Below are 24,483 nucleotides of genomic sequence, written 5' to 3'. Positions count from 1 at the left end.
AAGAGAAAGGAAACCTTTGTTCTCCTTTCAAAAACCTCTGTGCAGGTGGTGGGTTCTTAAACTATACTGAGTCAACGGTGCAGATAAAAACTACCCTCGGGCCCCAGTCCTGGAGTAGGTACAGGATTGTGGGGGATGGGCCGCTGGCCCTGTCTGAGCGCTGGCTGTCAGACGTGGGACATGTCCCTTAACCATTATATATATTTGGTCCCCAGAGTGTTGGGAGAAGCCACTGCTGGCCTTTCCAGCTTGGCCCCTAGGCCCTGTCTGCTCGGCCAGCCACCTCGCGGTGACAGGGCCAGCTGCCCTTGGCCCAGGAGGGAGGGGTCATCATTGCACTTGAGACGGTTCAGCATCAGGGAGGGGACGGGGCGCCACCCAGAGTGAGTGGGCAAGAGGGACCCCCCTGCCCACCCCCGGCATCCTGTGCCCTTTTCCAGAGTAGGCAACACAGATCTGTGGAAACAGTATGTAAATTTGAGCCTCTATCTAACTATGTGACATTTGGGAAAATTCCTTAACTGCTAGGATTCCCAGTGTCCTCATCTATAGAACAGGCATAGTGACTTTCCCAAAGGCTTGTTCTAAGTATTAAATAAAACAACATATGTAGCATTCCCATTACACACTTGGTTGTCACTCATTGAATATTGGTTTCTGTCTCATTCTTGTCTGATTGTACAAGTATTCTCATTTGTAATTATATTGATCCCTAGTGTGTGTGTTGGGGGAGTGTGTTTTGTTTTTCACTGCTTCCTCTTGCTGATTACTCTAGTATGTACCTAAAATGGCAGGGCATTTATATATATATATATATATATATATATAATTATTAATAATTTTAGACATGTAATTATCAATAATATTAAGGAGCAAATTTTAGAGTAAGAGCAAATTAAATTTGTAGAAAGATATAGGAGCACAATTTGCATGTTGGTACTTTCTTTAAAATATTATTTAATAATCTTTTAAGATAATCAAGAAGAATGAGAAGAAACCAATGGCCTAGAATACCCATAGCCATATTCTTTCCTATTATTAGTTAATTTAAACATTTGTGCAGGACCAATGATCATGTGCAGTTTAATGATGTAAAAGTATGATGAAAAGAAGCCTATCATCTCAGAGTGTTTATATGATAGAGACAGGAATTGGCTCCACGTCAATATGATGTCAAAGACTTAAGCCCATTCAATCATATTTTATTCTCCTATTACACTGTGGCAAATACAAGGGGAAGCTTTCTACCAATGGTTGCAGGGCAAATATAAAATGTACACCACTTTATTCCCAAAGAGGTAGTCTATTAAGGCTATGACTAGAGGGCTGTGCAAGGATTTCAGACGTTGGACGGATGCACCCTTTTGATGCTATTCTCTGAGTCCATCATTTCTAAGATCTTTATATTATGAATACACAGTAACAAAGACTTTTTACATATAAAAGCACAAGTCCAAGCCAGAACTGGTTTGAGAGTATAGTCACATTTCTATTCATTCCTTCACTCAACAGGTAGTTTGTTATATCTCAATAAATATTTTATTCCTTTCTAAGTTCCTTTCTTTTTAGCCAATCCTAGTATTTTTAAAGAAAAAATGATAACATGTTAGCCTTACCAAAGTGTATTTTTTAATTATTTTGTTTTGCAATTTTATGTATGAAGTGTTACTGTACTATCACTGAAAACATAAGAAACCTAAGTGAAAAACATTTTAAAAAACTCTCTACTGGCATTAACTTAATTTTTATAAATTTGTAGCTCTTAGAAACATCAGAATTAAGCCTATATTAGAAAATCCACAGGTCTCAAAGTAAATCATGTAATGCAGATTCCTTTTAAAAATATTTTCAAGCCTAGGCTTTTATATTAGACTAATGTTGATAGAATGCAGATGTCCCCAATCTTCTTTTCAAGAAGTTAGAATGCCTGCTATAGTATTTGAGACAATCATCTCACTATATTTTTGCCCTAAATACTTGCAGTTTAATGGAAAACCATATTACTTTGAAGAATTATGTCTCATTGAAACTATTAAATAGTTATGAGAAATTAAACTGCTTCTGCATGTTGCTTTTTAAGATTTGATTTTACAGTCCAATTGGTAGTTATTTGTCTTTATTCACATTTGAAAGGAAACTAATTCTCAATGATGTAATTTTATGAAATTTGGAAACTTTAAAGCAAATATTTAGATTAATTATATCATACAAAGTAATTTTTTGCAAATTAAGTATAATTATAGTTGAACCAAAACACTTAATTTAAAAAAAGACCCTGCTGATTTTAGTGTTTGTAGAAAACATAAATATGTTGTGACACCTGCTATGATTAACAAGGTTTTTTAATGTCACACATAAAAGCAATTAAGATATTCAAAGGCCCATGTTCTCACACAATAGAGAGCTATATTTCTTCATTAACTCTTAGACAATAAGGAAAAAGTCAAAAGATATTAAAAAATTTATATACTTCATTAATTTATAATTTCTTTGCATTTATTATTTATCTGAGTTAAACGAACATTCTTTTTTGTTTTTTTGTTTTTCATTTTTTGTTTTAAACAGAAAAACCTGCAAGAGTATCAGGCAAGTACTGCTTGTATTGATGATAAATTCTTTTTGGTGCATAGTATGAATTTCAACTTGAAATTCATAAAATATTTATATTTTTAATGTATTTAAAGATTGAGTGAGTCATATAAACTCTCTCACAAAAATTTACTAATTTTTAATCTTACTTATGCTGAAACTTAAAAAAAACTACATTATTTGAAATGACAACTTGTAACAGAACTACCTTATCATGTTCTTGACTCTGAATATTAAAGTGAATTGCATTCAAGTATGTAAATCTTTTCAGTGATAGAAGTAGAATGAAAAAAATAAACATGTTTCTGCTTTAAACTTTTAATCACTAAAGATGTAAGATAGAGCACATATGGTTAAGTAATTGTTTTTATGTTTTGTTGTTTTCTTTTCTTCTTAACTTTAATTGTATATCTGAGAATAACATAGTTAGGACAGTCTCTCTAAAATATGAAGATCTAGGTACAGAAAGGAGTTGTAAATATACAGGATACAACTGCAGATTTTTCAATAAGTTCCTAAAATTTCAGGAAAATAGTAATTTTCATTCCAATATTTCCATATTAGGAAAATAAATCATTTTAAATCAGTGTTGTTTAATGCAATATCATGTGAGCTAGACATGTAATTTAAAATTTTCTAGTTGACACATTAAAAAGGTAAAAAGAAAATACTTTTAATGATGTTATTTAACCCTATTCATACAAGTGCTATGGAACTGTATATTCAATATAGAAATATATTGGTAGTTTATATTATTATTATAGTGAGTCTTTGAAATTGTGTGTGCACTTTACATTTACAGCACATTTCAGTTTCTACTAGTCACATTTCAATTCCCCAAGCTACATATATCATTCAAAGTTCTTTGGCAGCAAAAAAAATGAAATCCCACATGGATTTGCTTCGGGAATTTTTAAAAAAATAATTACAAGGGTACAGAATTGCCTCACTAATGCAAGGGCAAAACTTAGAACCGATCCTCAGGAAAGCCCGCTGAAACTATCCTGCTCCGCACCCTTCGGCTACTACCAAAGGTGGTGAGGGCAGACTTCATGAAGGAAGGAATTCAAAATTTGTACCTTGATGAATGGTTAGAATTAGATACCTGGAAAAAGATAAAAGTGGTTGTAAAGAAAAACCTATTTCCGTGTGTTTTGCTGTTACTCTCACACTACTAACACACTCCCACACTTTTGACACCAGATGTGTGAATTCTTTTCCCACATCAAACAATTCTCTGTGATACCTGCTGGTTGTCCTACAAGTCAATTGGATTCTGACATTAACTAGATTTAGCACAGATCTCACAGTCCCATGAGATGCCCCACCCCTCACCTTATATTTCAATTGCAGTTAGCTGGTCCACAATTTATCCACAATTTATGTCTGACTTGGCTGCAAATTGAAGGTTCATGGGACCCTTTGCCTTGAACTTAATTATTTGCTAGAACTGCTCACAGAACTCAGCAAAACACTTATTCATGTTACCAGCTTATTATATAACAAAGGATATAATCAAAGACATAAATGAACAGCCATACACAGTACAAAGTCCAGAAGGGTCGCAAGTGCAGGAGCTTCTGTGTCTGTGGAGTTGGGGTGCACCATCTTCCATGTAGATGCCTTCACCAATCAAGAAGTTCCTTGAACCCCACACTGTTGTCTTTTTTATGGAGGCTTCATCATATTGGCATGATTAATCATTAACTCAATCTCTAGCCCCTCTTCCCTTCCTAAAAGATGAGTAGCCGGGCTGAAAGTTCTAAGCTTCTAATCATGGCTTGATCCTTCTGCTGATGATTCCTCATCTAGGAACCCATTGTTTGCCTCATTAGAACAAAAGACTCTCCTGTCACCCAGAATATTCCAAAGAATTTAAGAGGTCTGTGCCAGAAACTGGGGGCAGAGACCAGTACATGCATTTTCCACTATTTCACAGTAGGTGATTGGGAAAGCATAGTATAGAGAAAAAAACAAGTAAAATAAAAAAGAGTTGACTGGAGTTGTAGTTCAGGGCTAGTGTTAGAAGGAAGTGGAATGGGTGGAGGAGGGCAAGGGGGGAAAATTGGGACAACTGTAATAAAATAACAATGAAAAATGATTTAATTAAAAAAGAAAGCAGTGGGAGGTAATGGCCGGTAGGGTAAAACTATGAGGAAGAGAATCTGAAAGCCAAAAGTTCTAGATTTAACAACCCCAGAAAGCTATGGTTTACTTTCTTAAGGTTGTAAAATATGAAGAAAATTTTGGGAAGCCTGTATTCACAGGAATATTAGTAGTAGAAGTAATTAAGAGTAACAGTGGTAACAGAAAAGAGAAAGATCTGAGGAAAAAAATACATATTGTTTCTTATAGGTCATATGAAATAAATGCCCAGAGATACCATGAAACAATACATTTTATAGGTTGGTTTCTGAGTGTGTGAAGATTATATTCTCTGTAACATGTATTTTTTACAATGCCTTTTTAGGAGCAATCATAAAAAATTCCTTTAGATATTTATCCATAGAATATACTGAAGATAATTTAAACTAAAGAACTATTTTTTCCTTACCTCTTTTCAATACTATGTATGTGTATAAATTTTGGGGTTGTTGGATTTATTTTTTATTTTTTGCTCACTTATTTGTCTTTTACTAATGAATGTTCACAAAATAGCCCCTACTTTGAAGCCTTTGATATCTTCTACACACATTGTAAAAATACTGTCTCGTGCTTGCATTTTTTTGTTGTTGGCTGAGACCAGGTCCTCTGCCCCCTATCGGTCATTTTCTCTGCTTTGATTCTGATTGCACAGATACCATCTTTCATTCCCAGATTTTTTGGTCAGGAAAAAGGTGTATTAACATGTGGAACATGACTAGTGTAAACAGAGGAGAGGTATTTCTTTCTCAATTCTAATGGTTCACTCTGATTGAGATGCTTGAAACTATCCAGTAGACTGGATTTTCAAACATCTAGGTTTTTATTGTAGACATAACAAAAGATGCTAATAAAAACCAGCAATGCACTAATATCTCTCTATAACATCAGTGAAAGCAACATTGCAAAATCAATTTTTTAATTTATTTTTAATCTTTATTTTATTATTTTTCCATTAACATTTAGTCCCCTTATGTTAACCCCTCTCCCCCCCAGCAATCACCACACTGCTGTCCATGTCCATGAGTCTTTTTTACCTTTTTTGCTCAATCCCTCCAACCCTAACCTCCCTCCTCCCCACTGGCCTTCATTTGCTCTCCATCTATGAGTCTGTTCTCATTTTTCTTTTTAGTTCAATTTGTTCATTGCCTTCCACATACGAGTGAAATCGTATGGAATTTGTCTTTCTCTGACTGGTTTATTTCACCTAGTATAATGTTCTCCAATTCTACCTATACTGCTGCAAAGGGTAAAATTTTCAGGGTTTTTTTACAGCCAAGTAGTATTCCATTGTGTGAATGTTCTATAGTTGTTTTATCCACTCATCTATTGATGGACACTTGCGCTGCTTCCATATCTTGGCCTTTATCTTCCATAAATTATGCTGCAATGAACATAGGTGTGCTAATGTTCTTTTGAATTAGTATTTTGGGTTCCTTCAGATGTATTCCCAGAAGTGGGATCTCTGGGTCAAAAGGCAGATCCATTTTTAATTTTTGTGGTATCTCCATGTTTCTTTCCACAGTGGCTGCACCCATCTGCATTCCCACCAACAGTGCAAAAAGTTCCCCTTTTCCACATCCTCACCAGCACTTCTTGTTTGTTGATTTATTAATGATAGCAATTCTGACTGGTGTGAGATAGTACCTCATTGTGGTTTTAATATTCATTTCTCTGATGATTAGTGACATTGAGCATCTTATTATATGTCTATTGGTAATCTGTTTGTCCTCTTTGGAGAAGTGTCTATTCAGGTCTTTTGCCCATTTTTTAATTAGGTTGTTTGTTTTTTTGGTGTTGAGTTTTGTAACTACTTTATAAATTTTGAATATTAACCCCTTATCAAACATATCATCAAGTATGTTCTCCCATTCTGTGGGTTGTCTTTTTATTTTGTTGATGATTCCTTGTACTGTGCAAAAACTTTATAGCTTTAGTATTTTCCTTTCTTCTACTCACTTTGGGTTTTGTTTGTTGTTCTTTTCAAGTTACTTTAAGTGTGAAGTTAGATTATATAAGCTTTTTCTTGATTTTTTAGATAGACCTATTATGCTATAAATTTCCCTCTTGGGATTGCTTTCCCAGTGTCCAACAGATTTTGGATTGTTGTGTCCTCATTTCCATTTGTTTCAAGGTGTCTTTTGATTTCTTCCTAATCTTGTTGTTGACTCATTCATTGTTTAATAATATGTTTAGCTACCATGTTTTTGCTTGTTCTTCAGTGTCTTTCTTGTGATTGATTTCTAGTTTCATAGCATTATGGTCAGACAAGATGCTTAATATGATTCCAATCTTCTTAAATTTATTGAGACTTGTTTTGTGTCTTACATGTGGCCTATCTTAGAAAATGTTCCATGGGTATTTTAAAAGTATTTATATTCTGCTGCTTTGGGGTGAAATACTCTGGAGATATCAATTAAATTTATTTGATCTAGTGTGTCGTTGAAGGGTGTTGTCTCTTTGCTGATTTTCTGCCTGGAAGATTTATCTGCTATATAATTTATCCAGTGGGGTGTCAAAATCCCCAACTACATTTGTAGACAGGAATTTACTGTATTTCTGTCAATTTCTCTCTTAATGTCCATCAAGATTTGTTTTAGATATTTAGGTGCTCCTATGTTGGTGCATAAATATTTACTCAGGTTATACCCTCTTGTTAGGTTGTCCATTTTATCATTATTTAATGTCCTTCTTTGTCTCTTACCATAGCCTTGATTTTAAGTCTATTTTGTTGGATATAAGTATGGCTTCCCCAGCTTTTTTTTTTCTTTTCCATATGCATGAAATATTTTTTCTCTCTTCCTTTACTTTTGATCTGCATGCATCTTTCCATCTGAGATGGGTCCCTTTGCTGCATCAAGTTTAGAGTAATGATTGTAAGGACACTCAACATGATGAAAAAAGACATAGAAACAATAAAAAAGCACCAGTCATAAATAAAGAAGGCAATATCTGAAATAAATAACATACTGGAAGTAATGAACAGTAGGTAAGATGAAGCAGAGGATTGGATCAGTGATTTGGAAGACAAGTTAGGGCAAAAAAGAAACCCAAGCAGAGCACTAAAAAGAAAAAAGAATTTTAAAAAATGAGGAGAGTTTAAGACATTTTGGACAATGTGAAGTGTAACAACATCTGTGTCATGGGAACACCAGAGAGAGAAGAGAAAGAGCAAGGGATCGGGAACCTACTTAAGAAATAATTGCCAAAAACTTCCCTAATCTGGTCAAGGAAAAAGATGGACAACTCCAGAAAACTCAGAAAGTCCCAAACAAATTGGACCCAAACCAAGCTATACCAAGACACATCATAATTAATATGATAAGGCTTAAAGAAAAGGAGAGAATCCTAAAAGCCTCAAGAAAAAAGTGGGCAATTACCTATAAGGAAACACCAATTAGACTGGCATCTGATTACTCAGCAGAAACATTTCAGGCCAGAAGGGAGTGGCGTTAAATATTCAAGGTGATGAAAAGCAAGGACCTACAGCCAATGCTACTTACCCAACAAGGTTATCATTTAAAATCAGAGAAATAAGGAGCTTCCCAGAGGGGGGGGAAAAAAACAACCAAAGGTGTTTGTTAACCAGTACCACAACAAATGTTAAACGGCTTTCTTTAAGAAGAAGAAGAGAAAGGAAAAATAGAGGAAAACAATCTAATAATAAAGTGACATTAAGTACATATCTGTCCATGATCAGCTTACATGTAAATGGCTTAAATGTTCCAGCCAAAAGACATAGGGTAGCTGAATGGATAAGAAAGTAAAATTAAATGTTTAATGATGCATAGACTATTATGGCTTAATCAATGCTTCTTTTTGTGAGTTTCTTTTTAAAAAAAATGCAACTTTCTAACTGCTAAATATTTATTTAATTTTCACTCTGTATCTTGTTTCTTTGCACGTATGGTAAATATATAAGGAATAATTTTCTATCCATAGTGCTTGGAGAAACACATCAAGGGGTGTTAGACTGTATTATGTTTAAGATCTATTACCTTAAAAATTAAAAGCAAAGTTGAACACATCATTGAATTTCAAATGGAACAACCATTTTCTCCTGATATTATTTTAGGACTTTTGACATCTTTTTCCCTGAAAAAAAACAACAACTGTATATCTTAAAACTTTACTCTCCAGAAACTTTCCCAAATGAAAAAAATATAAAATAAAACAAAGAAATTTAAAAATACATTATTAACTGGCAGATGGTGTCTAGGGGAGACCTGCACCTGGAAGAGCACAAGACTCTTGGCAGAGCTGAGACATTGATAATCAAGTGTAACATGAATTAACATGTAAAATCAAGTGGGTGCTGGGGTTTCAAGAAAAAAAAAGGTTTTATAGGAACCCACAATTCTTTCGTTCTTCTTTCTGGTATTGAACACTTAAACAAACTTAGGTTATCTTTTTTCTCACCATGAGTATTTCAAAGGAGTCGTATAGTAAGGACATTTCTTGATATAATTCTACTGGAAATTTAACTTTGCCATCTTGTTCTGTAACATTGGTCTTGATTGTGAATAGTGAGTATTTTGCAAAAACTATCTGCACAGACAGGTTTGGGATTATTATAAAGTCTCTGAGATCTAATTTTGATATCAAAGATAGTAAATTTAGTTTTATAAGGCCACATTGATAAAACTATATCTCTTCTAGAAGTTAATTAGTTTTTAATGAAATTTCAAACAATCCCAGCAGAAAACTAGCCAGGATTTCCATTTTTTAGATAATTTCCTTTATAGTTTACATTTGGGATTTGCTTTTTATAGCTTTCTAACTTTTAAAGTGTGGTTTTATTCTTTTTAGTTCTGCATTATTTTTTCTTATATAAATATGTCAAATTAATAATAAGTTTGCAACAATATTAGATATAATATTGTTTCCAATATTTCCAAGCTACCTTGGAAATTTGTCTGAAAATTTAAATAAGCACAAGATAAAACTGAACAAGGATCCTATGAATATAAAAGTTAATAGTATTTTTCTTAATTTACATGTCTGTATGTCTTAGGCTAAGGACTCACTTTAAAAGGATATAATTACATGTAACTAAAGTATACTTCTGTCATAATAAAAGCATAACCTATTTTTATTGATTATATATTCTTACATTGAAAATGTTCAAGAATTTTAGAAAGCCAGAATTTCCAAACAAGTATGTAATTTTCATTTGAAAGAATATTTTACTTTTTCAGACAATCATGTGACTATTAATGAGTCAGTGTATTATAAAATGATAATGGGGTCAAAATAATTAATTTTCTTAAATTCTTATTACACAGAATATAGAAATTCTTATATAAAGATAATAGATTCACTATTTCTTAAGCTCTATGTAATGTTGTTTAACTTTTCCAATATTTATTATAATAGTTACTCTTAAATCTTACTGGTTATTTTCACAATCTCCTATTGCTTGTCCTCATTTATTAATTCATATTTTATTTCTTAAAACATTTCAGATATATTTAAAATTTTAAATATGAAAATTTCAATATCCGAAGTACTTTATGATGTAAACTTGTTCATTTTCTTCTTCAGACTCACACTCGTGATGACCATTTTCCTTCTGCGATCAAAATTTGGATTTGACCTTATAATTTTTCCTTTTTCTTACTACCTCTGACCTTATCTTTCTTTGTCTCTTCTGTCCTTGTCCTGCTCAACTTCTATCCCCCAACTCTCAGTCCCTCACTATTTGTAGGGCACTGTCCTGGGAATGACCCCTGGCTCGTCGGTGTCCCGAGGTCGTAGGGTCGCCCCTGGCGCCAGCACTCAGACATCATGGTGGGCCTTTAAGCCCACCCGGTGCTGGACTGGGCAAAATCCTTCCACTCTCGGCTGATGATTTCCAGCTGGTCTGGCTCACTTTTCAGAAAACATCAATTGGCTATTTGATAGTTCCCTGTTCTCCAGTCTCTCAGCTTTCTCCTTGCTTTCCTCTGTTTCTTTCTCTATAAACACTGATACCTGGTATGTTTTTAACTCTTTGTCTCAATCTACATGTATTTTAGACTTCATTCCACTTTCTCATAAATATTATCCATGAGTTTTGCTTTCTGTTTAATGGGGCATTTGTAGGAGATTTAAATGCTATTTGGCTATTATGTTCTCAGATTCCCCTGGGACAGTAATCTTTATCCCATCATCCCTGACATAACAAGGGGTGTCTTCACTCCAATTTTGCTCCTTGCACACTTAGCGTCTGAATTCACTTAGTGCCAGTTTTCATATAAGCACTTGTCTGCGGGTTGACTTCATCTTTCATGTGTCGAGAGGGTTTTTTCCTGCTTTGGGGCAGAAGCAGGGATTCTACAGGTTTATTTCACCTCCTCTGAGCCCAGCCCTGCTCCAGCGGTCTGCTTGTGTAGTTGTTACCTATCATATTATCAGGAGTTTGAATGTCCAAGTTATGTTTTTAATGTTACCCACAAATGGTGTTTTAACTAAAGTTCATAACTTTCTTTTGTAAATGAAAAAATAAACTCTGTGATGCCCTACTTCCAGGTAATTGTGTCAACCTAAATTTGTTCTTAAAACTTTAGGTAGTCTTTGATTATAGAATCCTAAATTTAATCTTCTTTAGAACAAAACCATTCTCAGTTAATACCTATATGCACAAACCTTTGAAAAAGGAAAATGTGCCTTTTCATAGTGTACAGATTAAATGTTATTCCAGGATACTCACACACACACATATATACATACCAATAATTGTTTTTTAAAATGTCTGATTTTGTTTGTTTTTTTGTTGGAGGTTCATTGCTGAGGTGGAATATTGGTGAAGATCACTTACTGGAAGAGAATGTTGATGAATACTAATACCAGTGTAGTTTTTATTAAAAGCAAATACGCACCAAATTAATGGTAGAAATACAAAAGATACTATAGGGCAATGTCAGATAGGGACATTGGCTTCACATGGGCTGGGTTCTAATCATGAGTTAAAAGCTATATAAACTTGGGATTTTACTTAACATTTCTGTGCTTAGTAGCCTTATTTTGAAAATGTGGATTATAATAAGAAGAAATTTGGGGCAGCCCAGGCTGGTGTGGCTCAGTGGAAGGAGCGCTGACCTGTGGACTGAAAGGTCACAGGTTCGATGCCCAGCCAGGGCACATGCCTGGGTTGCAAGCCAGGTCCCCAACTGAGAGGCAACTGATTTATGTTTCTCTCACTCTCTTTCTCCCTCCTTCCCCCTCTAAATAAATAAACGAACAAACAAATACATCTATAAAAAAACAAATTTGGGGTTGTTTAAGTAAGATGTGCGTAAATAATGATTGGTGCATAACTAAGGATTATTAATTGGCACCTCTGAGAATAATGATGATAACGATGGTGATGGAGATGATCATGGCATAATACTGGGTTACCTCCCTGCTTAAGGACATGTTTTGCTTATTAAGCTTTTGTGTTCAAATGAATAAAACCATGAACTAAAATCATAATAAGAAAGAACATCTTATTTATTTTAGGGTGGACCTAAAACATTCCCACTTTTTGGAGCAAGAGTGAATAAATACATGCAGATTTTGTTACAGAAGAAAATAAAATGAAGCAGTTACTTTTGGCTGAAATCTGTTGAATAAAAGCCCTTCTGATCACTCCCTTTGCTAGACCCCAGAGAAAGTCTGTGTAGAAGGTGCAGTAGGTGGAATGTCTGTCACTGATCATTATTAGTCTTTGGAAACCAGCAATGTGCCCTCATTCATTTATTGGTGATGTTAAGTTGCTCTGATGTTGCCCTCAAGACAGTTGCGCCTTGTCCTCAGAGTGACAGGACAGACCCTCAGAAGGGATTGCACATGTTTATGAAATACCATTGGCTTCACTGTGTGCAGAATTCCAAATGTAAACTGTCTCTGCACACTTTATTAGTCCCAGGGGTCAATTTCAAGAATTCTGTGACCATTTCTCAGTGTACCAGTTAATTTTCTTTAAAAGTCATGATTATATTAAATACTAGCATACATAGAAGACTTTCACACCTGAGAAGTAAAATAAAGTGGCTGTCAACTGCTGCTTTGAACTACTGTGGATTCCCAGGACTTCTTGGAGGAAAAAAAACCCTCAGAATACAAATAGCTCATCATAGTATTTATACATAATCCAGCACATCAGTTGAGGAAATAATATGGAGTTGTTGGTATTTCTGCAAAGACAAATTGGTGCAGGCAATCAAACAAAGACAGAGGAGTGACAAAGAATACAAAATTCCATGCTGTTACCTTTGTGTCTGTACATAAGAACTTCAGATGTTTACCTATGCCTATTTCTTGAAAGTCTGCACAAATAGAATAAGCTGCTAATGGAAATAAATGTACAGTAACTTCTGGTACACACACATGCATTATTTAAGAAACTTTTTATTTATTTATCATGTTTGCTAAGAATAAGCAGACTAGGCACTACACTGAATATTTTATCTTAAAATAAGACAAAATTAACAATCTTTGCAATCAATGTAGTTCTTTAAAATGTTCCTTCTCACCTAATTACAATTTCTTTTCATCTTTCTCATTTTTTTACCTAACACTACCCTCCCACCCATTCTCAGATGGAGAAACATTGTTTCTTAGAAAATCATGTCCTCCTTGACTCTATCCCTTCTTGCCTCCCTTAACCCTTACTTCTCAATCACCGATCTTCAGGTCTTACTCTAAGAAATCCTCCTCCCTTTGCCTACTTTCTCAAGTAAAATTTTCTTACCCTTTTTACTTCCTGAAGCTATTTTGCTTTTTTCTCTGCTTTCACTTATAATCACAATTCTGCAAAAAGCTTCTCACCTGTTCTTCACCACCTCTTCAGGCTCTAACTTCATACAACTTGAATATTATGCCTTGACACTTTCCTCAAATAGGGTATGTATTTCAAACTCCACCCAGACCTCGAAAATGCAAAGCTTAACTACCTTTTTATCTTTTCTCAGTTCTCCTCCATTCTCAACCACTCGAATGTATTCAACATTTTTAGTGTCCCACACTTTTTGAAATGTTTTCTTCTCTTGGCTCCCATAATACTGAACTTTTTGGTTTATTTTGTTTTTAGTATTGGGATTCTGCTGTCCTTTCCGCACCTCACCCCCCATCCCTGACCCAGAGGCTGAGTTCTTGCATTCTTAGCTCTATTTCCTACTCTTCTGCACTCTTCCTCAGTGAGGTCATCTGCACTTGCTGGCTACCTGTTTGTGGATAAGGCCCCAAACTGTTCTGAAGTATAACGTACCTTCTTAATAATTTATCTCATTCTTCGTTTTCTACTGAGAGATAAAGTTTTTCAATATTTTAAACTGATTAGGCCATTTATATAATAAATGTTTGATATTTATTCATGGCAAATTTAGAATAAATTCATTTCTTAACCTGGGGGGTCTGGAGCCTCTATGATCCAGGCTTAAACTATGTTTTAAATATTTTTTCTATAATCATTTTTATACCTATCACAGGTTTAAACCAAAATTATTTTCATATTTCTAGCATTTCTATATCCAAAACTTTAGTCTTGTCATTCTCTTTGACTGGAATATTCTTCTCACCATAGGAGAGAGTGACCATTCCACCCTGGAAACACCTCACATTTATTTTGACAATTGTCACATACCACCTTGAGGTCCTTAGCACCCTATATCTGTTTGAATATATGTCCATTTTCTTCATTTGACTGCTGGTTACTTCCATGTAGCATTGTGTTTGTTTTTGGTTCTTTCAAGGCACATAGCAAAGCACTTTCTTTGCATGTAGAGACAGAATAGTTTAGTTCAAATCACAAGCATTTAGAAGTTGAGGAAAATTAGCTTCCTATATTCTTCTAACACTTTTTAAAACGTGTTGCTTGAACAGAAATTCTTTTTAAATTTCTTTAACCTCAAGTTTCTCTTGTAAAATGGGGATTATTCTACCTGTTTTATAAGTCTATTGTAAGGCTTAAGTGAAAACATATAAAATACCTAAAAGAGTACATGGCACAGAAGGAGAGCTCATTGCAATTATAGCTAAAAAGTAACTATTTTCTAAATAAACAAATTACAGGGAAACTTCAAGTTAATTTTCACTTTGACTGTAAAACTAGAATTTGGAGGAAAAAAGAAGCTAAAGCTTTTATTCTACCCATATTTATTTCCCTAAGGGTAACGAATAGATCCTCAGGATAGGTGTCTTAGTTTTAAGTGTGCTATAATCCACAAAAATAAAATGTCTATTTTTGTGTACAAAAGCCTTGCATCATTTTAATTTTGTAAACATCTTCCATTACACATTACCAGATTCTTATTATACAATTAAAATGTTAATTGATTTCTCTACAACTCTCACATGATTCTCTAAACATAGGTACTACTTAAATTACCATGCAACCATTTATGTTGTATCTTTATCTATAGCTGTTTATTGGACAGTTTAAGACAATGGCCATTTAACCCAGTGTTTAACTGAGTTAAGCTTATATTTAAATCTTTTAGAAAACTAATCATATTAAAACTTCAGTAATTTGCTGTGGGAAAAAAAGCCTTGTAATTATGTTTCTATTTCCCTGTTTTTCTTTTACATAATGACATCTCTTCTTAAAGATCATCTTTGTTTCATATTTGAGAAAATTTGCATACTGACCTATTTTACCCCTTTTCTGTTTATTTGTGAACAGCTGGTATGCAAAATGTGAATAAATAATACATAACTGACCCTTTTTCAGAATAAGTGCTAAAAAGTTGATATGAAAATTTAAAGATCATTTAACTATATTGTGTTAGAATTATCGCTGACTTAAAGTTACTTTCACAGTTTTCTACTATATACTCTTAAGTAGAAGGCATAAAAGACCAAACAATGTACATAATGCATCTTAAGAGTCATTATTTCTATACTTTAACTTTAGTTTAACTTTTAATGTCTTTTAATTGCCTTTGCAATTGTCAAAGATCAGTCTGTTAACAAAATATGTGGATGGTATTTCCCTCTTGCCCTACATTGTGTATGTGAATCTAGTTACCTCAAATTCTCTAAATTCCAAAAGTAATGGTGGTTTTGAACAGGGAACTGAGGAGTCAGAGGAGGAGGGGCTTTTGGGGAGGGTCTCTGTAGGTCCTCCTTGCTTTAGCCACCCATGACTGGCAGGACACTCATTCCTCCCCCTGCTCTAAATCAAAGATGTTACCTTAATCTCTGGAGATTCTTGTTTGTAGAGATGTTAGATGCTGATTTGGGAAGTAAAGAGATCCTGTGAAACTCAAAACCCATTAAATACAATACTTTCTCTTGGGAAATCTAAAGAATAAACTGGGGTTTTTTTTGTTTTTGTTTGTTTGTTTTGCTCTCTAGAAGATTCTGAAGAGGTTCCAGCCTCAAAGAACACTAAAGGTGAGCTTATTATCTTAAATTCACTTATGAATTTTTTTCTTCAAGACCATAATATTTCAACTGCCTGTTTGATTTAAGAATTTTTGACCTAGCATTTACCTTTTCCTAAGCAATGTTTATATGGTAGACATTTTTTAAACAAACAGGTTTTTCCATCATTTGTGTGTGTGTGTATCTTCATACATTGAAGCTACTAGTAGGACTCTGATTTATTTACAAGTAGTTTAGAAGCATTTATTGGCCAATCTTCTTGCAAGAGCAATATTTCAAAATGATTGTATCACCGAGGCTTAGAAGATGTTATTTGACAACAGGAGGAGCACATGTATATTCAAATGTGCATTTGACATATTTTTATTAAGAAAAATTAAAATAACTTGCCTATATTAGCAGTAAGATCATAAAGGAAAGAGGGAAAGAAGGAAGGAAGGGGGAAGGGAGGGAAGGAGGGAGAAAAGGAGAGAGGGAAAGGGAAGAGAAGAAGGCCTCAAATCTCAGAAAAATCTTGTACAACCATATGCATGATCCTAAGTGAGTCTTCCAAGGACTAAATTTCTTTATCTTTATTGCAAAGGCTTCAACTAATTTGATGCATTTTTTCCCCTGAAGGTTTACCTGGCCTCTTACTTTGGCTTGTTATATAACAGATATTTTCTATTCTACTTCTAAATTTGCCTGTGGACAATAAAATTTTGCCTCAGAGTTTTTCTTACCATGAAAATGTAAATTTTGTGGCAGTGCCCAGAATTAATTAACAGTGTAGAAAATAATGCTTTGAGAAAAGACACAAGGAATTTGGTACCTGAGTCTTTTGAAAAATAATTTATACTTGTCAGGATACATTTTTGAGTACTGACTTTTTAGATATTTTAAGCAAATGAATTATTAAGAACAACAACTCTTAATACGTTTTTGACTTCTAAACTATCGCTTTTCAAACTATTTTACACATGAATGCCCTCACAGTCTTGTTAAAATGAAATAAGTCTGGCTTGGTGCCTAAGAACTACATTTATATCAATTTCCCAAATAATGGTAAAACTGCCAGTACATGAATCACACCTTGAGAAGAAAGGTTCTTGAACTCATTTAGAATTTAATAAACTCTAAAACCTAACTTTAGATGAAACACACACACAGGCACATACATACTCACATCTTAACATTTCAGGATTTTATATGAATCCCACCCCAAAGTCCAAAGAGACCAACAAAGAACCTCTAACCTGGAGAAAAGAGTTCAAATGAATGTCTTCAAATTATCCAACACTGGATAGATACATGTTACATATCACAACAGCAAACAAAGCCCTTGCTTCAGATAAGAAAAAGAAAGGATTCAGGAGTGATCACCAAAAACACATAGTCTTCCCAAATTTAGAATTACTTTGACTAAAATTGTCATTTTATGACCAAATTCTACACTTACCATATTATAGCTCTGAGCATCGAAGTTTTTTTTAGGAAACAAAAGGGGTTTACTAGCCCTCACCCACCAACATCCAACATACCAGTAACAGTCTCCTATTTGAACAACTGCTTGTAGCATGTTACACTCTTCTCTTTCATTGGTTCCGCTTCTATCATTGGCTCTTAGCTATCAAAATTTTAGTGCAAGATTGAACATAATCTAAACAAGAACCTAAAGTATAATATAAGAAGGGCAAGTAGTTCCCGTTGCTTTTCATACTGTGCACCTGTTTAGACATTTTCTGACCCATACATATTTGTTACATAATAGCTGTGAATGTAAAAGTTATGTACTTTCATATTTTTATATCCGCTAGAAGAAGCTGAAGAAGTGTCTTCCACAAAGAAGCAAAAAAGTAAGTTTACAATTAGATTAAAACTGTTCAATGAATCTATATTGAAGATGGTAAATATAAATTTAAACTTAAAACTCTTTGAAGATCAGTATTAGAATAAAAGGATTTTTAGCACAGACATGAAGAATAACATGAAGAATAAAATGGGTCATTTATATTTCAAAGAGAAGTTCTTCACTTTTTGTGTCAGGCAAGAGGCACATATCTGGGGGAATTACAGCGATGACTGAAGTGGCATTTATTGCAAATCACCCCACACAGCTCTAAGCCTGAGTGCTCCGGCTCAGTGTCTGCTTAAATCTGTGTTATTTTCTACATTATGAAACAGAAGCTAAAGTGATATGCTGAACTTTTTAATATCAAAACAAAAAAAAGTGCACGTCTAGGTCATTGATTGAAAGTTACTTTTGGTTCTTCTAGATATACGGTAGGCTCTTATTATTCAGTTTTGGGTATCATTGATTTTGGAATGTAATCAATATTCATATGCAGTTATAAAATTCAATACCAAAGATTCTCATTATTCCACTCCTTCCAAATTAGACATTTTTTCTTCAGATGGTAAAGCAATATCATCTGAATACCAGTTATCAATTCACATATACATAATTCGCATTAAATGTGTTGCTGGACAGACAGGATGAAAGAAGCAATTTTGAAAATAAGTGTAATTGGAGTTTGTTTCACATAGTGTTTTAAGTAAAGAATAGACATTTATCTTAGGAAATGATGTCAATGTTCTCAGGATTCTACAATGCATCTTGAATGTATTTCTACAGGAAATTACAAAAATGCCCTCTACATTAGCAAATGCCTCCTACTCTATATAGCACATGATTCATTGAACAAATACTCAGGGCCTACTATGTCCCAAACTCTGTTTAGATATTAGAAATGGTCATTATAACCCTTCAAATTATCAGGTTGTAAGAAATACAGGGAAACAATCAGTCAATCTTAGATGCTGTTGCAAAATCCATAAAGATAATCTTGGCATGTTTCTGATTTATACAGCAATGCTTTCCCAACTGTTTACCTACAGTAACAATTTGTGGATATATCACATAAATACTTAAAATTTAGTTCATAAATACAAGGAGTAACCCCCCAAAACCCTGGAATTATCTTCTCGGGGGCAGGCTCCTGGTGGGTTCCTAGAACACTCACCCAGATGGGTGAGAACACTCATCTGTATCAGGGCACCACCTGGCATTGTTGTGAGAGGTTATGTTCAACGGCAATGAATTTTTTTGAAGACTCTTTCAACGCATCTGATCATTTAATGATGGCACTTTTAGAGTGCACCTGCCCATACTGTGCTGAGTGTTCAGCAGTTTTCCACCAAAAACAGCATGACTCCCTCGCCTACCCTCCGTATTCACCAGCTCTTGCCTGAGCAACTTTTTTGTTTGTTTCCCTGGATGAAAAAGTCCTCAAAGGGAAAATTTTATCAGAAGTGGAAGAGGAGAAACAAACAAACAAAAATAGCAGAAGCACTAAAAGGCATGAAAATCAATGAGTTCAAAAACTGTTCTGAGAAGTGGAAAAGACATCGCAGTAGGTGTATAGCATCAAATCAGGAGTACTTTGGAGTGACTAAAGTTTAAATATGTAAGAATAAATACACAATTTTTTAACAAATAAATTCTGTTTGGGGGGGTCCTTATAAGTATTAAAACATAATTCAATAAGAAATTTCGGTTGCAGCAATGTCAATTTCCTGGCTGGGATATTGCATTATAATTTTGCAAAGATGTTTCCGTTGGGGGAAACTGGCTGAAGAATAAATGGGATTCTTCTGCACTATTTCTTATAATCATATGTAACACTACAATGATCTCAAAATAAAAAGCTTAATTAAAAACAAATAATTCAATATTTTTAATAAAAAGATATACATTTTAATTCAATTGGCAGACTTATTATATATAGTAAATAATATTTCCTATTTTCATCTTACTATAAAGTAATCCCATAGCCTGATATCCATGTGCCTTTTAGGTAAGCTCTAATATTTGCAGCCATATCGATATTTTCATTAACAGCCTATTCAACATCAATTAAATAAATGTGTCAGAATAGAACCTACCTCTGACAAAGTTCAGCCAGAAGGTAGCTTGTCTTTGATAAACTCTTCTACTTTTAGCAATGGTGCTCCCATTTCTCCTTAAAACAGGCCTAACTTGATTGCCTTCCCTCTGGGTAGACTGTCTGTCCCCCAAGCTGCCACAACCTTCGGGGAGGGGGCGAATCGTACTACTGCACCTGTTCATCGTTAGAACAAAATGGGAAATGCTTCTGCATGGGATGAAGCGAAAAGGAAAAAAAACTTTTTCCTTTCAAGGTTTCTCCAAACTATTGTATTTTCATCATTGAAAACCCAGAGATTAAAAGATTAAAGTCAGCTGTCATCCAGGATGATGAAATTAAAATAATGTCTTGCTGCTTCTCTCAGCTTCTTTCTACCCAAGCATTTCTTTAGTCTATAATTCCTTTGTTTGGCCACCTTCCTGTATTCCCCATACAATTGTTACTCACTTTCCTGTCTGTCTGCAAAAAGTCTCTGGTTAGACAGAATGCAAATGAACAGGAGAAAGACACTGACAAGTCACTAGGTGCCCATGATTGTGAAGAGAGGCTAAACTCGCCATCTCTGAAAAAAGCTGCTACCTGGGAGCACCAGCTTCCTGGGCTCAGAGCTCATGCTTGTATCTGCCGTGTGTACTTCCTCACTCGGCCTTAGTTCCTTTCCTCTGCTTCTCCCTGCTCTTACAACAGAGCTGCTACCTGGAGGCATCACCTTAATGAGTAACTTCTTCATCTCAGGAGAGCACTTGCCTCCAGAATAAGGGCAAATGGAAAATCTCAAAATTTTAGGAACCACAAGGCTCTCCAAGGTATTATTAATGCAAAGAAGGAGGAGGAGAAGGAAGAGGAGGAGGTTGTTGTTGTTACTTGGAATACTGATAAACTTGTGTTTTGAAACCTGTGACTATCTAAGGGTTTTTTTGAATACTGTACATTAATAGATTTCTATAAAGTAAACACTGACTTTGCATGCTAGGTCATTTTTATTAGCATTTAGTAGGGGCTTATTATGTGCCAGGAAGTATTTCAATTGCATCATGTATATTTTCTTATTAACTTCCACATTCCTGTGAGGTTTTTGTTGATGTCTCAGCTTTATATAAGAGGAATCCAAGACACAAAGAAGTTTAGTAACTTGCCAGTCATTGCCAAGGCTATCTGGCTACAGAACCCATGTCTATATGCATTGTACTATACTGCCTTGCTGTGCTTCACGTTTGTTGTGCTTCTTTTCACAAATTATCATGCTCTATTCCATAGGTCCTATCAGTTTCTTCCAATGTGTCTACCTGAATGGTTACAATGGCTATGGATTTCAGTTTCCTGTCACTCCTGCACAGCACCCTGGAGAGAGCTCTGGCCCATCAAGTTCTCCAGGACAGAAGCAACAAGGACAATAGACACACATGGGCTTTAAGACTGAGAATAGGATCTTCCCTTTGTCCACAGTGGCAGAGACAACTGAAATTTAAAAATTGGGGGGATTTCTTTGAAAATATTTTACTTTTCCACCTGGTATAGAAAAAAAGTGGGCAAAGGGATTGAGTAATAAGCAGACATGTTGAAGGGTCTGGAGCTCAAGAATCTGCTATTTGTGTTTGTTGCTGGCGTGGGTGTTTATATATTTTTTCTATTTCCACTCACCTTAGGGCTGTTCACAAATTAATTTGAAGTTTACTTAATAATGGTCTTTTAGATGTAATTGATACAGTTATAACATCAAATTCCTGATTTCAGTTAGATATGCATTTTTAAATAAAAACATAGACTATGCCTAAGTTTAAAGAGTACATGAACTTATATAAAAGCTACGATTTTGCATCATGTAGGTATTTAAATTTAATTTACCAATAAGCTGATGTTTAATAGTTTAATTTTATTTATGTCTATTTTTATTTTGGTTGTGACTATGGTCTGAGACTGGGTTACAGTTGTACCAAAGAGTGCTGTATTTTCCTTGTGATGCTCCTTTAGAGCTCAAAAATGTCTTTGAACTTCAGGCATGACAAAAAGGAATAGAAATGTTTGATAAATCTTATCTCTAAGACATTCACTCTAGTGAAAATACACTACCCAATTAGGCAGGTCTGGTGAATCATTTGTGTAAAATATAGGCAAATGAGATGTAGAATTTTCAGATCTCTCCAGACTATGACCTAAAGAAAGTATCACCTGGGTGAAATTTTAGATCAGTCACTAAATTTGGGTGACAGATGCAAGAGTATTTTCATTTCACTTTAATAGGATCCTTCTATGGAATTAAATAGTTTTTTTTTTTCTCAAAAAGAAAAAATACAAGTGTCATCAAACTTGAAGGAACGTATTTTAAACATAAGTGCATCATGATACGTCTTACTTGTTTCTTTGGTAATTGGTTATCAGTGCCAATGAAATGAATGACAGTCTTTAACTTACTTGACAACACATCATTGGGAGTGACTATTGTGGTTTTGCTATCTTTTGTCTCCCAATGATATAAACATTTGTGTTCTTTACCACATTTTCTTATCAGCTCCAACAGTCTTGCCACTGTGATCTCTTTATGTTTACAGTTGCAACTCAACTTATGTCAAATTAACTCAGGAAATAAATTGAGTTATTTTTTCTAGCATTGTATTTACTTTCTGGCAAGGTAGCCAGAGCCAATAGGCGATTTATTTTCAAGGACTGCAACTACCTAAGTTCTTTAATTCCAAGATTTACAACACTGGTTTACTAAAATATCGTTAGACTAGGGCATCAGTAATGCATTTGTTACTGATAATGGACTTTCAGTGACTTTTGTGAGAGCAGTAGGTCTCAGCCACATGCTGATAGACCTAACTCACCCCACAAAGGCCAACATTACAATGAACCAAGATTAATGACACTCCTTATGGGGGGCCTAGCAATGTGTACTATCAGGACTGACCAGGTGATACCATCTTGCAAAGCCCCTTTATGTAGCATGGAAACTTGTGATAGGACAGTGGATAGAGTTTATTGTTCAACTGCTACTCCAGCTTGTCCAATTCAGTGAGAAAAGGTAATAGAGAGAAAATACAGGGATTTTTTTTTAGACTTCATAGAACAGAATGATTTAGTCATTCATTCTTTCATTCAATGACTATTTATGGAGCACTTACTCTTCCTAGTGCACTGTGTTAGGCACTGGACTGTATCAGAGAAATATTGGAGATAAATTCTCTTACTAGTTTTATCCTGACACATGTAGCCTTGGAAAACTTACTAAACATTCTATGCTTGTTTCCCAATATGTAAAATGGGAATTTCACAACAACCAACCTTATACACAGATACACTGTGGACACTAACAACATATCTTAATATAAATACAACATCAAAATTAGTTCCTCAGATAATACTTTTGGATGTTTTCTCTCTGAGTGCTTTTCTACATATTACTGTTTCATTCTCATTATAAAAATTACTTGATAAAAAGTAAAATATGATAATTTATTATAATTAAATTGTAGGCAAACCAGTTAGGATTTATTAGTAATAATAATTAATTAATTGTTAAGGCTTATCTGCTTAAAGTTATAATGATGATAGCACATGAGAATATTAATGAAACTCTTTATTTGTTTGTATGGTTCCACCAAATAAAGTATTTCTAGTCCTTTTATGTTTGTGTTTTATATTTGAAAAGGAAAAGATCAATGGTCAAAATGCTTTGCCTTCAATAGCTCTCTCATAATTCATGTCATATCTGTCATGAGTATGTATTTAATAATTGTGTTAGCTCTGCATTGTTTCCAAATGATATGAGCTACAGAGACAAACCCTCTACTTTCTCCACACTTCTACTCCTGTTAATAGATGAAGGTCTGTGGAAAATAAATAACTACCAAAGGGGAAGTTTTTTATTTATGAAATCATTCAAATGGGTAAAGCTTTTTTTGGAATAATGCCCTTGAAAAGCCCCTGTATATTGATTCATTATGGTATATCCCTGTCAAAACTTCTTATGGAAATATTTTAGAAACTGAGACTATTATACTTAAGCACTTAGATCATTTCCTTGAGTTATTTTACTAGGGAAAAAACCCAAGGAGAATAAGGAATATTACTGATGATAGAAAATTCAAGGACCTCTAACCCAACTGGCACATACAGAAAATGAACCTAATCCCTACAGAAATGCCTAAATTTGCCAACCAACTCTATCAAAACTAGACCTAGAACCTTAGTCTGCTAGCTCCCAAATATCCTTAAAACTACATCTTCAGTGTGTTATTGCAAACCTTGGCTAATTTTTCCACCATTTCAAAAATCTATTTTTTGAATTATAATCAATGTCAGAAATGAAACCCTATGTGAAAAGACTTGATTGTTTTCTACACGAGAGCTGAAAAGGACCTTAAGAGTGAGCCATGTTCACTTTCTTTAGAGATAAAATGATGAATCTCAGAGAGGTTAGGTGACCTGCCCAGGGTCAAATCCAGTCTGTAACAAAACTAGGTTGAGAACTCAAAAG

The 24,483-nt window shown here is 34.5% G+C and overlaps 1 protein-coding gene across 10 annotated transcripts in view; it reads left to right on the top strand.

The window, feature by feature from the left end:
• Positions 1-23,629, top strand: part of TRDN (triadin) — a 323,740-nt gene extending 300,111 nt beyond the window's left edge. For 6 of the 10 annotated variants that reach the window (XM_054569903.1, XM_054569904.1, XM_054569900.1 and 3 more), the window contains 4 exons: positions 2,566-2,586; positions 16,051-16,089; positions 17,877-17,915; positions 21,264-23,629. In XM_054569903.1, the coding sequence (XP_054425878.1) occupies positions 2,566-2,586; positions 16,051-16,089; positions 17,877-17,915; positions 21,264-21,403 (239 nt within the window). In that variant the 3' untranslated portion in view covers positions 21,404-23,629. The remainder of the gene's footprint in view (positions 1-2,565; positions 2,587-16,050; positions 16,090-17,876; positions 17,916-21,263) is intronic. The other 4 variants (XM_054569902.1, XM_054569897.1, XM_054569899.1 and 1 more) reach the window with 3 other exon arrangements.
• Positions 23,630-24,483: the final 854 nt, after the last annotated feature.

The sequence above is a fragment of the Pteronotus mesoamericanus genome, unplaced genomic scaffold, assembly GCF_021234165.1.
Source record: "Pteronotus mesoamericanus isolate MK-2021 breed Mesoamerican mustached bat unplaced genomic scaffold, CSHL_Meso_final contig_20, whole genome shotgun sequence".
Classification (NCBI taxonomy): domain Eukaryota; kingdom Metazoa; phylum Chordata; class Mammalia; order Chiroptera; family Mormoopidae; genus Pteronotus; species Pteronotus mesoamericanus.
This window is presented reverse-complemented; position numbering and strand designations above follow the sequence as displayed.